At 42.5% G+C, this 15,260-nt stretch overlaps 1 protein-coding gene across 1 annotated transcript in view; it reads right to left on the reverse strand.

Moving 5' to 3' along the window:
- HHAT (hedgehog acyltransferase) overlaps positions 1 to 15,260 on the reverse strand; it is a 387,319-nt gene that overhangs the window by 334,427 nt on the left and 37,632 nt on the right. Inside the window, exon 4 of the mRNA XM_053607789.1 lies at positions 2,209 to 2,403. Within this exon, the coding sequence (XP_053463764.1) occupies positions 2,209 to 2,403 (195 nt within the window). The remainder of the gene's footprint in view (positions 1 to 2,208; positions 2,404 to 15,260) is intronic.

The raw sequence follows: 15,260 nt of genomic DNA on the forward strand, positions 1-15,260 counted from the left end.
GTATATAAGTGACCTGTATCACAGGAAGCCTCGTGGGATACTGTCCATGCCCATTCCTTCCTCTAACCACATTCGATCTCCCCAGGCACATTGGCTCCATTAGCATCTTCAGAGAACTGGCCAGAGTCTCGTATACAGGTGCATGGAAACACTATCCCTCATCTACAAAACCAGACACACCACGCAATGGATATCCAGCTGCATCATGTAGAGGGAACACAAAAAAATCCTCATTCAGCACAGAGCCTGGCACCAGTGAAGCAGTCACTACAACTCATTGATTTCATCTGAGGAATCTCAAAAAGAAAGCACCTGGCATCAGCAGACCTGGCACCAGAGGTCTAAGCCAGGGGTCCTCAAACCGCAGCCCGCAGGCCACATGAAGCGGTGTGATTGTATTTGTTTCCATTTTGTTTTTTTACTTCAATTTGTTCATAGTTTTTTTTAAACTATACTCCGGCCCTGCAATGGTCTGAGGGGCAGTGAACTGGCCCCCTGTTTATAAAGTTTGAGGACACCTGGTCTAAGCCATACTTTGAAAGAGAACTTGGTGGACAGGGATGAGAAGGTTGATTCCAAGAGACAGGGCAGAAATGTGAACATGTGTCAAGGGAAAGACAAGCAGACTAACCAGCGCTTCCCCCGTGAGCACTGTCTGAGAATCATGATAGGGAAGAAGGTTAATGAAGACAGAAGACAGCCAGGCTCTGCCCTGGGCACAAGGTCCCCCATGTTTTCAGAACCACGAGACTCTCAGGCTGACTATTCTCGGAAGTTGACTGACCCTGAAGCTGAGCACTCTACTGTCCAGAGTCTGGGAACAGACACCGGAGATGGGGCCCTGGACTGGTGTTCTTTCTGCCATCCACTTCTATCCCAGCGGAGAACTCCACTTCTGAATGGTTGAGAGCTCCCCACAGACTACCCCTCACAACCACAGACCAGATGGCTTCCCTGGTAGCTTTGATGACAAGCCAGATTCTCCAACTTGAAAATGTAAAAGCTGTGAGAGAGGGGAGCCAGACGGGCCCGAAATGAGCAGGGCTAAGTCATTCCAGTTACCAAAGACAGGCCCAGATGGCCCAGAGTGGTCCAGGAGATGCTGCACACAGCCCAGGAGGTGATCAGGGAACATACAATAGGAGTAAAAAACACAGTCTGGGGAGAGTTCACGATGGGTCAGTGAGCTCAGCAACACACACCAAACTCTCTGCCATCCAGCATCCCTTGGGCCAAATCTGGTGTCCATTCACAAAACAAAAATGTACTATTATTGTGACTAAGAAAAAAATGTGGCTAAGAAGGTAAATACTATAAAAGAAAATTTTACTAATGCAAACAAAAGCCATTAAAAAGTAGGGTTTGAGCCCAATGTCTTCCCCCATTAGCACAAACAACTGACGGGTAGTTGAGCCGGTGAAAATGTCTTTGGGTTCACAAAAATGAAAGCTTGGTCTGTGGCCTTTGGGCAAAACACTTTATCTTTACTTTCTATGTTCAAAGAGTTTCCAGTGGACTACGTTAGTAGATAAATACGTCTTTCACTTATGAGGGCTTATTAATGTCTTTCAATAGATTGCTAATTTCCTCTTAAACATTCTGCACACATCTTATTAGGTTTATTCCCAGAACATTGTTTATGTTACCACTGTAAATAGCATCATTTAAATACACACATTTTCTTACTGCTTGGTTGCTGATTATAAATACAGTGTTGGTTAAATTAATAAAAATGGTAATAGCAAAAAATAAATAAATAAATCTGTTCCATTAATTAAGAAGAAAAACACCTGCCTTTCCATCACAGGTCCATTGTGGGCACGGGAGGAGATGAGGAATGTGTGTGTTCCCTACAAACTGTAAAGTGCTTCCAGATGATATTTATTAAATGCCTAGTATCCTATTCATTTCTTTTCCTTTTGTTTCTTCCCCTCTTATCCTGTAACATCTGGCACCCACCATGCCTACTTAAACTGGGGGAAAAGGACAGGACTAGCCTTGAGCAACCTTCCGTGCCTCGGTCAGAGACAACAAACAAGATTGCAGAATGTCCCACCAGGGTTTATATGTATCAACCCTGTGTGGCCACTAGGGGGAGCCCCCTCATGGTTCTATGCTTGTCTCTCGTCAGGAAACAAAGGCATCTGCAGAGGTAAGGGCAAAGCTGAAGCAGCCTTCCCCTCCCAATGGTAACATAAAGCCACTTACCTTAACTTGCTCCACCTCTTGCAGTCTCAGTGTGGAAAGCAAGAGGAGAGAACAGAGCCACGACAGGATCAGCGACCGGAACTGGGCCACACAGAAGGAGATGAAGGCGTGGAGCAGGACCATGGCCACACCAGGGGTCCCCAGCACACACCAGCAGGCCCACATTCCATAGACCATGAGAATCCAGGGTCTGTGCTGCAGAGAGACACACACAGAGAGGGGGAGGATGGAAAAGAGAGAATAGAGTTCATGGGCTTTGCTGTGAAAGGTTCTGTGTGTAAGACGATAATGTTTAGTAACCTGATAACCAAACTCGCTATCCTGAGAATATATAATACCAACAAACAAGATTCAGAGGGACTTTGCACATTAACCCCCAGAATTCCATCAGATCCACCAGAGGCAGGTAATCCCACCTTCAACCAAAACCACCCAGACCCCTGGGTCCCACAGCAATATGATATGAATGAAGCTGACTTTTCAACAGATACTATGGAAGCCAGAAGACAGCTGGAAAAACTGCCAACCTGGAATACCACACCCTGCACACACTATCCTTCAGAAGTGAGGGTAAAAGAAAATATTAGTACACATTTCTAGGGAGTTGTATGGAGAAAACCAGACCATCCAAACCATAAAAGCCTTTCCAAAGTCTAAGCCAGACATAAAATTATGTGATTACATTTTTAGCATATTGTTTACAAATTTACATCACAGAAAAACTATATCATACTTGCTTAATGGGAAATTAAACCTCTGAATACAGGGGTTAAAAGTCTGATACATTTATTCCCAATTTAGAAGAATGAGAATATTTTTCTATTTAATTATCAAGTAATTTATAATTATTATATTGAATAAGTACATAAGTGAATTAACATCTTTGCTTTTATGATAGACTTTTGGTTATATCTGGCTAGTAAATCTTTATTTAAAAACTGTAATAATGTTTTAACATTGAAGTGCAAGATATCGTCATGGTTTAACAATTCAAGCTTTGAAGTCCGATAGCCTAAATTCAAATGCTGGTCTCTCTGTCAATCACCTCTGTGTCTCTAGGCAACTTATTTAATCTCTCTGTGCCTTAGTTTCTTCATACATAAGTTGAGATGATAATAGTACCTACTTCATGAGGTTATTATGAAAAGTAAATAATGTATGTAAAATGCTTAGAACAGTGCCTGCATATATCATAAGAAATCTACAATACTAATTGTTACTCCTACAGGGAAATGTCTCACGGATGTGCATTTTACTACCTGTTGAAAGTGGGGACTGCCTGGATTTAGGTCCTCTTGTGAAAACACTAAGGTTTCTCAAAGGGAAAGGTAGATATGACTTGTAAATTGTAAATCCCATCCATAGGTGCTAACTCTTCCAAAATATTGCCTGAATGCTGTTCTTTTTCAAACCTACTCTTTAGCCCAAGAGATAACATTTTAAATGTGACATGAGGTCAGCCATTTTTAAGGTCCAAGAAAACCAGAGAAATTTGAAATTAATTTTTCCCACTACCCATGGAAAATAGCCACATAAATTTGCTTCAAACTTCCCCCAACGCTCACCTCTGAGTAGAGTCCAATTACAACAAACAAGAACACCAAAGGCTTTGTTTTTTCAGATTAACATGAGGGTACCTAAGATTAGGTTCCCATGTTTGCGTTTGTTAGATGAGGTCCCTGTTGTAGTTGTGTCCCTCCCCCAGGAGGTGTCCCTTACATTGTGCCCATTAGGTGGGAGCACAGCAATCCCCCTCCCTGCTCCCCTCTCCCCTCCAGACCATTTTTAAGAGGTAGTTTTTTTCCAGCAAGATCTACAGCATTTACCATGGGAATTTCCTTTCATGCATGTGTGGCTATGTACCTAGACACAGTTCCATTTTATTAAGTGCTATTTGATCCATTTGGAAAAAGCCTGTTTGCTGGGATTCATTTGGGAACTTAACCACAGACTAAAGCTGCTTCAACTTGGAAAAGGCTGAGAGAACCTACAGGAAATACTTGATAGTGCTGTGTAAACCCCATCTACTTGAGAGATTCTGTGATGAATTTAACAGAGGTGTCAAAAGCCACCTTGGGGCAGACAATTTTTCCCATATTCTCATCCCCCATGGTTTCCCTCCTGCCAAACAGTACAGGCAGACAACATTTAATACTGTCCTAAGACATCACAGGAACTGCTCTCACACAACACTCATGTTGTCTACAAACTTTCATAGCAGCAATTTATTCTCCCCAAGGAGTTACAGGCAATTCTACTATATATGTCTATGGCACACAGGTGATGAAAAATAAAAGATGTGGATAATGCAAGAAGTATCCTCTACACAGAACAGTTGGATAAATTAGAACCCCAACAAAATAATTATTTCCCTACTCCATCTATAAAAATGCCATTAGAATCCCATTCCTAAGATATCATGAGAATCCTAAGACCGTGACCAGCCTCCCATAACTTGTTCTCCAACTGGTAGGACAGCAGGGCAGTCCCCACTGTAGATGGAGCCCTTGGACACATGGCCCCAGCCACCACCGTTCTCACACACATCCAGACCTGGAGCAGTATGGAGAGGTCTAAGGATGACAGCATTGCACTGTCCAGGAGGGCAAGCGCAGCAGAAGAGTTTTTTCTAAGCGCTTCAAAGACCAGTTTCACATGCAGAGGCCTAAAGACAGCCCGGTCCCACCTATCTCTACTCCAAAGGTGTTTATGCGTCTAATTTATCAAACTTCTGTCTACCTCTTAAGTGAAAATGTTTATAATTAGTATTAAGCCTCTGACATCAACTAGGCCAGAAACTTTTTTAGCTTAAAAAAAAAAAAAGTGTTATGTTTTATTCTACAACAACACTTCTGACTCATTTCTAGAAGAGCTTTAAAATCATCTTCCAAGTTTTTAGGAACAGATAGACAGATCTGAACAGATAGACAAGGTTTGATCACACATATGCTCTAGGCCAAGCTCAAGTTTTAAATCCCCACTTAAAAGTCAAAATAGCCCAGTTTAAATGGTTCAAATGATTATTACAATTGGGAATTATTAGTCACTTGAAAGAAGGCACAAAGAATCATATTGAACAAATAAAGTGTACAAATAAAACACAGCCTTAATTTAATGTCGGGCTATGATGTTTCTAATTTAGAAATTGAGATTCTAATTACATGCAACTTTTATATAATGCTCTTTTCCTAACTGAGTTTTTATTGAGATAGTTGTATTCACATGCAGTTATAGCAAATAATACAAGCCAGGTGCAGTGGCTCACACCTGTAATCCTACCACTTGGGAAGGCCAAGGTGGGAGGATCTCTTGAGCTCAGGAGTTCAAGACCAGCCTGAGCAAGAGTGAGACCCTGTCTCTACAAATAAAATAGAAAAAAATAGCCAGATGTTGTGGAGGAAGCCTGTAGTCCCAGCTACTAGGGAGGCTGAGGCAGGAGGATTGCTTGAGCCCAGGAGTATGAGGTTGCTGTGAGCTGTGATGACATCGCCGCACTCTAGCCTAGGGTGATGGAGTTAGACTCTGTCAGAAAGGAAGGAAGAGAGAAAGGAAAGAAGGAGAAAGGGAAAAGGGAGGAAAGAGAAAGAGGAAGGGGAGAAGGAGAAAGAAAGAGGAGAAAGGGAGGAAGGAGAAAAGGGAGGGAAGAAAGAACGGAGGAAAGGAAAGACAAACAATATAGAAAGGTCCCTTGCACACTTTACCCAGTTTCCCCCAACAGGAACATTTTGTGAAGCCACAGTATCACAACCAGGATGCTGACATTGTTACAGTTTATCAAATTTATTCAGACTTCCCCAGTTTCTCTTGTGCTTGTGCACATGCAGGTGTTACCCAAGGTTATGGCATGTGTAAATTCAGTCCACCGCGGTAACGATTCAGAACAGCCCTAGCCCCACGAGCATCCCTCCCGTTGCCATTTCCCACCACAGGCACCACCTCCCCACTCATCCCTAACCTGGCAACCACTAATCTCTTCTGTTTCTAAAATTCTGTCATTTCAAAAATCAGACCATATGCGGCCTTTGGGATTGGCTTTTTTCACTCAGCATAATTCCCTGGAGATCCATCCAAGCTACTATATGGATGGTTTGCTCCTTTTTATTGCTGAGCAGTTTTCCAGGCTATGAATGTACCAGTTTGTTGAACTGTTGGAGGACACCTGGGCTGCTTCCAATTTGGGGCTATTACAAATAAAACTTATGCAAACATACATGTACAGATTTTTATATAAAACTGTTTTTCCTTTCTCTGGTCTAAGTGCCCCAGAGCACACTTCCTGGCTGCCTGGTAGGTACAGGTCTCCTTCCGTAATAAACTGCCCGACAGTTTTGCAGCGAGCCTGCACCACTGTACATTCCCACCAGCAATGTACTAGTGATCCAGTTCATTCACATCTTTGCCAGCATTTGGTGCTGGTTGTATTTTATATGAGCCATTCTGGTTAGTGTATAGTGACAGCTCATGGCGATTTCACTTTATAGTGCTCTTCTAAAGGGTATCAAAGTGTGAGTATTACCTCTTTTATGTTTACATGGATGGAGCTGGAACATATTCTTCTTAGTAAAGTATCTCAAGAATGGAAGAAAAAGTATCCAATGTACTTAGTTCTACTACAAAGACAATATATAATCACCCACACTTCCATATGAAAGCTATAACTCAATTACAGCCCAAGAGGAAGGGGGAAGAGGAGGGACAGGGGAGTGGGGAAGGATGGGTGGAGGGAGGGTAATTGGTGGGACCACACCTATGGTGCATTCATTCTACAAGGGTACATATCAAATCCATTAAGTGTAGAGTATAAATGTCTTCATACAATAATTAAGAAAGTACAGTGAAGGCTATGTTAACCAGTTTGTTGTATTTCAAATTGTATATAAAACCAGCACATTGTACCCCATAAATGCATTAATGAACACAGCTATGATTTATTTAAAAAAAAAAAAAAGTGTGAGTGACCCGAAATTTGAGATTAAGATGAGTTGAGAGAACTGGGCTATCGCACAGGATGGCAGCCCTGTCAGAACTACTCTGACCCTCTCAACTCTCTTCATTCCAGGCTCTTCAGTTTCTGGTAGAGATAAAACAGAAAGCAGGGGGAAAGATTTTTGTTTTTTTAAGTCTAAAAGAAACTATACTTTGTATCAGGGGAGATAAATCCAGACTGGGAATACCGTGGCCTTTCTGATGAGACACAGAGCCCGCTGCCCCAGACTTAGGCAGCCATCCCTCCCCTCGGCTCCCGCTTTCCCTGTGCCTACTGAATCACTTCTCAAAACGGGATTTAAGTGGTTCTACTTGGTAATCTCCCTTAGCAAGCTAAAATCCTGCCTTATTCATATTACAACAATGTAAGCCCAGAATATAGTATGGTGCCCAGCATATATCAAGTGTTTCATAAATATTAGATGGATAAATAAATGCAATAGTTATTAATGTTAGTATTAATATTTAGTTCATTAAATCTGAAATGTCTGATTTCACATCAAAAAGTGTAGTTTATTAAATCTCAAACAAGAAGCAGTACAATTAATCAAAATACATGCCTAAACCATCAACACAGTTGTGCCATCCAAATAGCAACTGGTTGATGCCCTGGTGAAGAAGCCTGGAGAGCAGGTAGGAATGAAATCACAAAAGACATTTTCCACAGCTTGTTGAGAATTGAATATTTTTCCTTACAAGGAGTGTTTAAAGCCTGGAAGAAGCAGTAGATGGTTGGTGCAAGGTGGTGCAAAGAGTGTGTAAAGCCTGGAAGACACGGTAGATAGTTGGTGCAAGGTGTGGTGAGTCGGGTGGATGACAGAGTTTCCTAGTCCAGCTTCTGTAGTTTGAGCAGCACTGTTTGTGCGGCACGTGGTTGAGTGTTGTCTTGCAAGAGAATGGGCTGGTCTCTGTTGACCAATCTCAGCTGCTTAATTACAAGCATCCTCATCACATCATTTCATTGGCTGTAGTAGACACCTGCTGTAACTGACTGACCAGGTTTCATGGAGCTGTAGTGGACAATACCAGTGCTGGACCACCAGACAGACAACATTAGCTTTTCGTGCTGAAGATTCAGTTTGGAACTGTGTTTCGGCACTCCATCTGTATCCAACCATTGTGCTGAACGCTTGCAGTTGCCAAAAAGAAGACAGTTTTCACCACACATAACAATACAGTGTAGAAATGGTTCACCTTTATGTAGTAACAGCAAAGGAAGGCCAGCTTGGAGACAGTTTCTCTTCTGATGCTCATTTTACTCATGTGGAACCCTTCTACCCTGCTTCTTTACCTGCCAGTCTGTTTCGAGTGGTCCATTATTGTTGGAACAGGAACATCAAACCTTGCTGCTAATAAGTTGAGATGGATTCTCTTCACTACGGCCTTCAGCTCATCAGTATCTGCCTTGTCTCAGGTCACCCCCATGGACTCGTTTTCAAGACTGAAATCACCAGCATGGAACTCCTCAAACCATCGATGTACCTGTGCATTCATTAGTCATGTCCTCCCAAAACATTGATATTTTGAGCTGTCTGCATTGGTTCCACGACAGAATTCATATTCAAAAATAACACAAATTGTTAACTTATCTGTGGTTTCACAAAAGTTGCTCTAAGAAAAATTTGAAAGGTAATCACAAGCCAAAACATCCACGTGAAAGAATGAGGATGTGCCTTCACAATAAAAATAAGAAGTGTCAAATTGAAGTGGTCAGAGACATCCACTATCAAACTTAATACTCAAGGAAATCAGACATTTCACGCTTAATAACCCAAATACATGGAGAGGTATATGGGTAGGGAGGTAGACATGCTTTCCCAAAACTTGAGATTTACCTTGGTAGTTATGGCTAAGAAGTAACAAGAAAATACCAAAATTGCAGCTTTTTTGTCCTCTAATGTAAAAAACTACTATCTTCTAAAGTCTCTATCTGTCCCTCCTAACTCCTTATACACGAAGCCTACGTTGCCGATATCGATAGAACAGAAGGGAGCTGTTTCGCATCTCACCACCTACTACCTGTCTCCTACTCCCAGGGTGTCTTACACCTCTGCCTGTGTTGGGGGAAATCACTGCAGGACACAGGACATCTGTGTGAAAGTGGATGTCTGGTAGTCAGCCTGCTGCTTAGTCCCCCCAGGGACTCTTCTGGGGTCTAACCAACCATGCTGACACAGCTCCAAGATCAGAATCAGCACCTCTAAGACGATGCACTTGCCCTCTTGAAATCTACAGTCTTCAATCCTCCCTCACAGGAAGGCAGAACCCAGCCAGAGGGAAAACTGGCAGACACTGCCCCTTACCCCCAGGATTCCCACTTCAGCTCATTCTGTGCCATGGACACCAAGTAATAGACGTGACTAAGTGGTTCCCCAGGTCAGTGCACATCTGTCGGGAGAAGCAAAAGTGTAAAGTCTTGGTCAGGACTCCTAATGGCAACAGGACCAGGCTTTGCTGTGTCTTCATACTTTTTGTACATCTGCCAAGAAACCACTCAGTGGGAGCAGTATTCAAGAAATGCAGAAAGAAAATCAATCAATATTCTTAAGTATGACCTAATTTATTACATAGTGCATAATCAATCACACCTGCTACTGAAACACACACACATACACCTATGTTCAGAAAATCTCCCCAAACGGACAAAAACAAAATACGGACAGCAGAGTCTGAACAACTGCATTCTACCCTGCTGTTCCTGGGCGCAAAGGCCAATGGGTCCACACGAAGGATTTCTTCCCTCCTAGCACAGGCTTTGATGGAGGCAGAGAATCTGGTGCCAATAAAACCATTAGTGCATGGGCTTTCTATTAGGAACATGGATTTGAGAACAGGGTTGGAAGAGAGCCCTGTTCACCATGGCCTTCCAGAGGTTACTTCGCTCCTCTCAGCCAGCACTATGGGACCCAGCACTGCAGCCCTCTGCATATCTTGTGGCTGATGAGCTCAGCTGTCGGCCCCAGTGCCAATGATGTGGGTTCTCCCAGCCAGTGAAAACCGCTCTGTGGTTAGCAACAACACCCACCTTCAGGGCTCCCATACTCAGCCAGCCTTCTCAGAAGTTCATGCAGGGGTAATTTAAGTTCTGAGGGCAGAGAACACGATGTCTCAGGTGATGGAAAGGCCACGGTGGCATTCATGAACGGAGGCGACTGTCTGACCACCCATAGTACAACCAGTTATAACAAGCCCACAGCCAAAGCTCAGAGCTGTGACTCAGCCTCCCCTCCCAGACCCTGGCTCCTGATCCAGTCTCACCAAAACGGAAAAAGAGAGCCTTACCCAGAGAAAGGGTGTTCAACCTCGGCCACGGAGCTCAGTGGAAAGTTTTATTACTTATTATGACAAAAAAAAAAAAACTGAGCAATAACGGTAGGTTACACTTTTGAAAATAACCTGCTTCTCCGCGGGAGGCGGTGGAGTGAGCAAAGGCAGAGGTGGGATTGGGTGGAGCTGGGCAGCGTCCTTCAGGGCCCAGGCGGGCAACTGCAACAACTGCTAACGCCTGTCCCTTCTGAGCACCGCCCAGAGTCTACGAAGCCTCAGAGAACAGGGAAATAAAAGACAACTGAAGCCCAAATCTTCCACCCTGAATACGTACCAAAAACAACCCCCCAAATTCAGGCCATCTGGAACACTTAGTCCAGGTGGTGAAAGCAGGGAGCTAATGAGGCCAAGTCGTGGCTCACACTTACATAAGGGCCAAGCAGACTCAGACAATGACAGCACTGTGCCCCAGCCACATCCAGAGCCCTGCCCACCAGCTGTCTCACAAATCAAACCTGTGGTCGCACAGGGGATGAGAGAGACACGCACAGAGGGAGGGATGACTCAGTGCTCACTCCGCCTCCCTCCAAGAAAAACACAAAGGACACCTCCTACTGAGCGTGGAAAAGACACGCTCTGCAGAAAAAAAGACAACTCCCCCGTCCACCCCTGCCTGACAGCGCCAGGGAGAAAGCTAAAGTGAGTGAACTCCATTCCCTTCAAGCCACAACTCAGAAGCCACCTTTCTCAGAGGCCTTCCCTGACACCAGAAGGGCAGGTGTGACCCACGCCTCTGCCTGGCTCCCACCACAGTGTGCTCAGCCCTGAACCAGAGGAGGGAGCAGCATCTGGTTCTCTCTCTAACTTCTCACTCAAGTGAGACTATGACTATGACTTCCCCAGGGAAAGGGTTGTGTTCCTCAATCCTTTCCCTCAGGGCAAGCCTGAAAAAACAATTAGCAGGGGAATGTTAGTCTGGATGACAGGACAGCCTCTACTCTCCAGCATTTTGGAATCTCAAAGCGTGGCCTCCTTTCTTGAACACCTTAGAAGGGACTGCTCCCAGGAGCAAAGGCTGGCAGATGACAGCACAGCCACTGCTAACTTGGCTCTCCTCATATGCAAGCACGACTCTGAAAAAACATTTGCTCATTAAGACCCTCTCCACAACCCCAAGAAGCCAGCAGTATCTTCCAACTGCAGAACTGAGGAACTGGCTCAAAGACATTAAGTAACTTGCTTGAGGTTACACAAAGTAACAGTGGCAGAGCAGACAGCCCCCAAGTGCTCTCACCCAAACACTGTCCCCTAAGGTAGAAGCAGCTGGGACGCAAAGGTGCATATGAATTAAATGGAGGGGCACCTGTATCCTAACACTGGTCAATTTCTGATGGCGTCAAGTGTTAAATAGGAGCTGAACATGGAAGAGGCTTGGAAAAAGGGAGGAGTATCCAGTCAGGAACAGATGATGAATCTCAGTCAGTCATTCTCAACAGGGGCTACGTGTCTATCGCCTCCAAATAAGAGGCAGGGGCAGATTTTGTAGGCTGGGCCTAAGGTGAAAATGGAAATTAAAGTTAGTGCAACAGGTGGGGCATGGTAGTTCACACCTATAATCCTAATACTCTGGGAGATCAAGGTGGGTGCATTGCTTGAGCTCAGTAGTTAGAGACTAGCCTGAGCAAGAGTGAGACCCTGTCTCGACCAAAAAAATAGAAAAACTAGCTAGGTGTTGTGGCAGGTGCCTATTGTCCTAGCTACTTGGGAGGCTGAAGCAAGGGGATCACTCAAGCCCAGGAGTTTGAGGTTGCTGTGAGCTATGATGCCACAGCACTCTACCCAGGCCAACAGAGTAAGACTCCGTCTCAAAAAAAATAAATAAATAAAAAGTTAGTGCAATAATGTGTATGAATTTTAGGTTCCTTTTTGATTGGGAGGGGGCAAGAAAACATTACTCTTTATGCATAAAGTATAGACATATGTATGATATATAAACAGATAGATAGGCTATCTGTAGAATTAAAGTTCTGTAGAAGGGGAGGAAATATTCATAGTTTATACAGTATAAACACCACTGCATACACACCACCAGCTTAAGATAACCCATCAGTGCTTTAAACACCCTGGACATCTCCCCCTACCATTTCCATCCATTTCCCTTCCCAACCAGATATAACATTATCCAGAATTTTATTTTAATGGTTAGCTCATTTTTCATTGCAGTTTTGCAAATGTGAATGTATCATTCAGTGAGCACACTTCTGAGCTTTCTACACATAGAACCACGTCTGACATATTCTCAACCCAAACATTCATCCATGTTGATAATTACAATCCATTCCATTCCATTCCGTGAGATAAAGTCACTGCCCTTCTCCCACTTCCCCATAATCAATGGCTGGTTTACTTCTGACTGTTCATTAGCACAAACACCACTGCAGTGACCATAGGACTCACACACACGCTCTTTTTGGCAGAAGATATTCTCCAGGGAGTGTCAGGATTAGCACTGGTAGCAGCGGGGTAGATGACCCTCTGACTTTTCTAGATAATGTGTTTCTAAGTAGTTATATCAATGTATTTTCACACCCTCTCTGTATGAGTTCAGGAGGTTACTTAATATTATCAGGAGACTTTTTGTTTTCTTTTTGCCAAACTAGAGAGTATGAAGTGATACCTTAATGAGGTTTCAAGATGTAGTGGCTTAATCAATGAAATTGAACATTTTTTCATAAATTTATTGGTCATTTGTGTTTCTTCTTCCAAAAATTCCACATCTGTTATACCATTTTTCTATTGAATAATGACTTTTCTTATAAAATTTCATTATATATTCTATATACCAATCCTTTGTCAGTTTGCAAATAACTTTTCTTTTTTTGTAGAGACAGAGTTTCACTTTATGGCCCTCGGTAGAGTGCCATGGCCTCACACAGCTCACAGCAACCTCCAACTCCCGGGCTTAAGCGATTCTCTTGCCTCAGCCTCCTGAGTAGCTGGGACTACAGGTGCCCGCCATAATGCCCAGCTATTTTTTTGGTTGCAGTTTGGCCGGGGCCGGGTTTGAACCCGCCACCCTCGGTACATGGGGCCGGCGCCTTACCGACTGAGCCACAGGCGCTGCCCTGCAAATAACTTTTCAATCAGTGACTCACCTTTTCATTTTCTTTATCATGTCATTGGAGGAACACAAATTTTAGTTTAATTATATTAATTTCGACATCGTTGAAGTTATCAATATTTTCCTTTATAATTTTTACTTTTTGTGTCTTATATTAGAAAGCTTTACGTTATCATCAAGAGATGTTCTCCTATGTAATCTTTGCTAAAATACTTTGTTTTCATTTTAAGTCCTTAATTCTCTTTGAAAATTATTATGTGGGGAGTACTCATTTTTAAAATATGGCTAAACAATGTGTCAGCACTATTAACTGAATAGTGCTTTTCCACCAACACCTGAAAGGCCAGCTGTCATAAATTTCTGTCGATATGTAACTATTTCTAGATTATACACACATTCCACTCTATTGGACTATTTATCCTAGCGCCAATATAATAACATCCTAATATTATGCCTTTATAATAAGTCGTAACATCTGACAGGGCATATCTTCCGACTTTGGTAGCAATCTACTACAACTTCATTAAAATGATTTTGAGAATATCCCTCCTTTTCTCTTTTCTAAAAAGTTCTGAGAAAGATTCAAATTATTTATACCTCAGACGTTTGACCGTATTGGTTTTCTAAACTGGTGGGGTTTCTTAATAGATTTTTAACTACTGGTTTATATTCCAAGTTACAGTATTGTTCAGTCTTTCTATTTCTTTATGAGTCGGGCTTGCTAGTCATAGTATCTAGAAGTTTGTGTTTTGCCAAAGTTTTTAAAATCATAACCACAAAGTTGCATACGATGTCCTCTCATTATATTATTTCATCCCTGTAATGTCTGCAGTTACCGTTCTCACATTGGTTATTTGTGCATTCTCTTTTTTCTTGATCAATCTTGCCATTAATGATTTCGTTAACCTCTTTTTGTTCTTTTCTGGCTTACGTTGATTGCTTATCTCATTAACTTCAGCCTTTCTTCTTTTTAAATATGAATATGTAGGATTATAGTTTCCAGTTAAATACCACTCTAACTTTACCTTGAAGTTTTGATATTTAGTATTTTTTCCATTCCTTGATAAATATTTTCTAGGCTCTAGTAAGTTTTCTTCTTTGACCTATGGCTTATTTAAAGCATGTTTTCTTTTTTAATGTCTAGATAAATCAGAGTTTTCAGGTTATCTTGTTATTACTTTCCAACTTAATTTCACTGGGATTCAAGAAATTAACCTACATAAAACACATCCTTTGAAATTATTGAAAATTACTTTACGCTTTGGTATTGGTCAGCTTGTATAAATATTCTATATGTTCTTAAGAATGTGGGCTCTGCAATTGTTCCATGCAACTTTTATACATAAAAATTCTTTCTATCAAACTTGTTACTTGTATGCTTCCTTATTCCTTTTTTCCTCTATGAAACACACACACACATAGAGTATATATATTTTTTGAGACAGAGTCTCACTCTGTCACCCAGGCTGGAAGACAGTGGTACAATACTAGCTCCCTCCAGCCTTTAACTCCTGGGCTCAAGGGATGGATCCCCCTGCCTAGGCTTCCCCAATAGCTAGGACTAGGCATATGCCATCACACCCAGCTAATTTTATTTTTTTTCTGTAGAGGTAGGGTCTTGCTATGTTCGCCAGGCTGGTCTCCAACTTCTAATCTCAAGAAATCCTTCTGCCTCACC

This window comes from Nycticebus coucang, chromosome 10 (assembly GCF_027406575.1).
Source record: "Nycticebus coucang isolate mNycCou1 chromosome 10, mNycCou1.pri, whole genome shotgun sequence".
Classification (NCBI taxonomy): domain Eukaryota; kingdom Metazoa; phylum Chordata; class Mammalia; order Primates; family Lorisidae; genus Nycticebus; species Nycticebus coucang.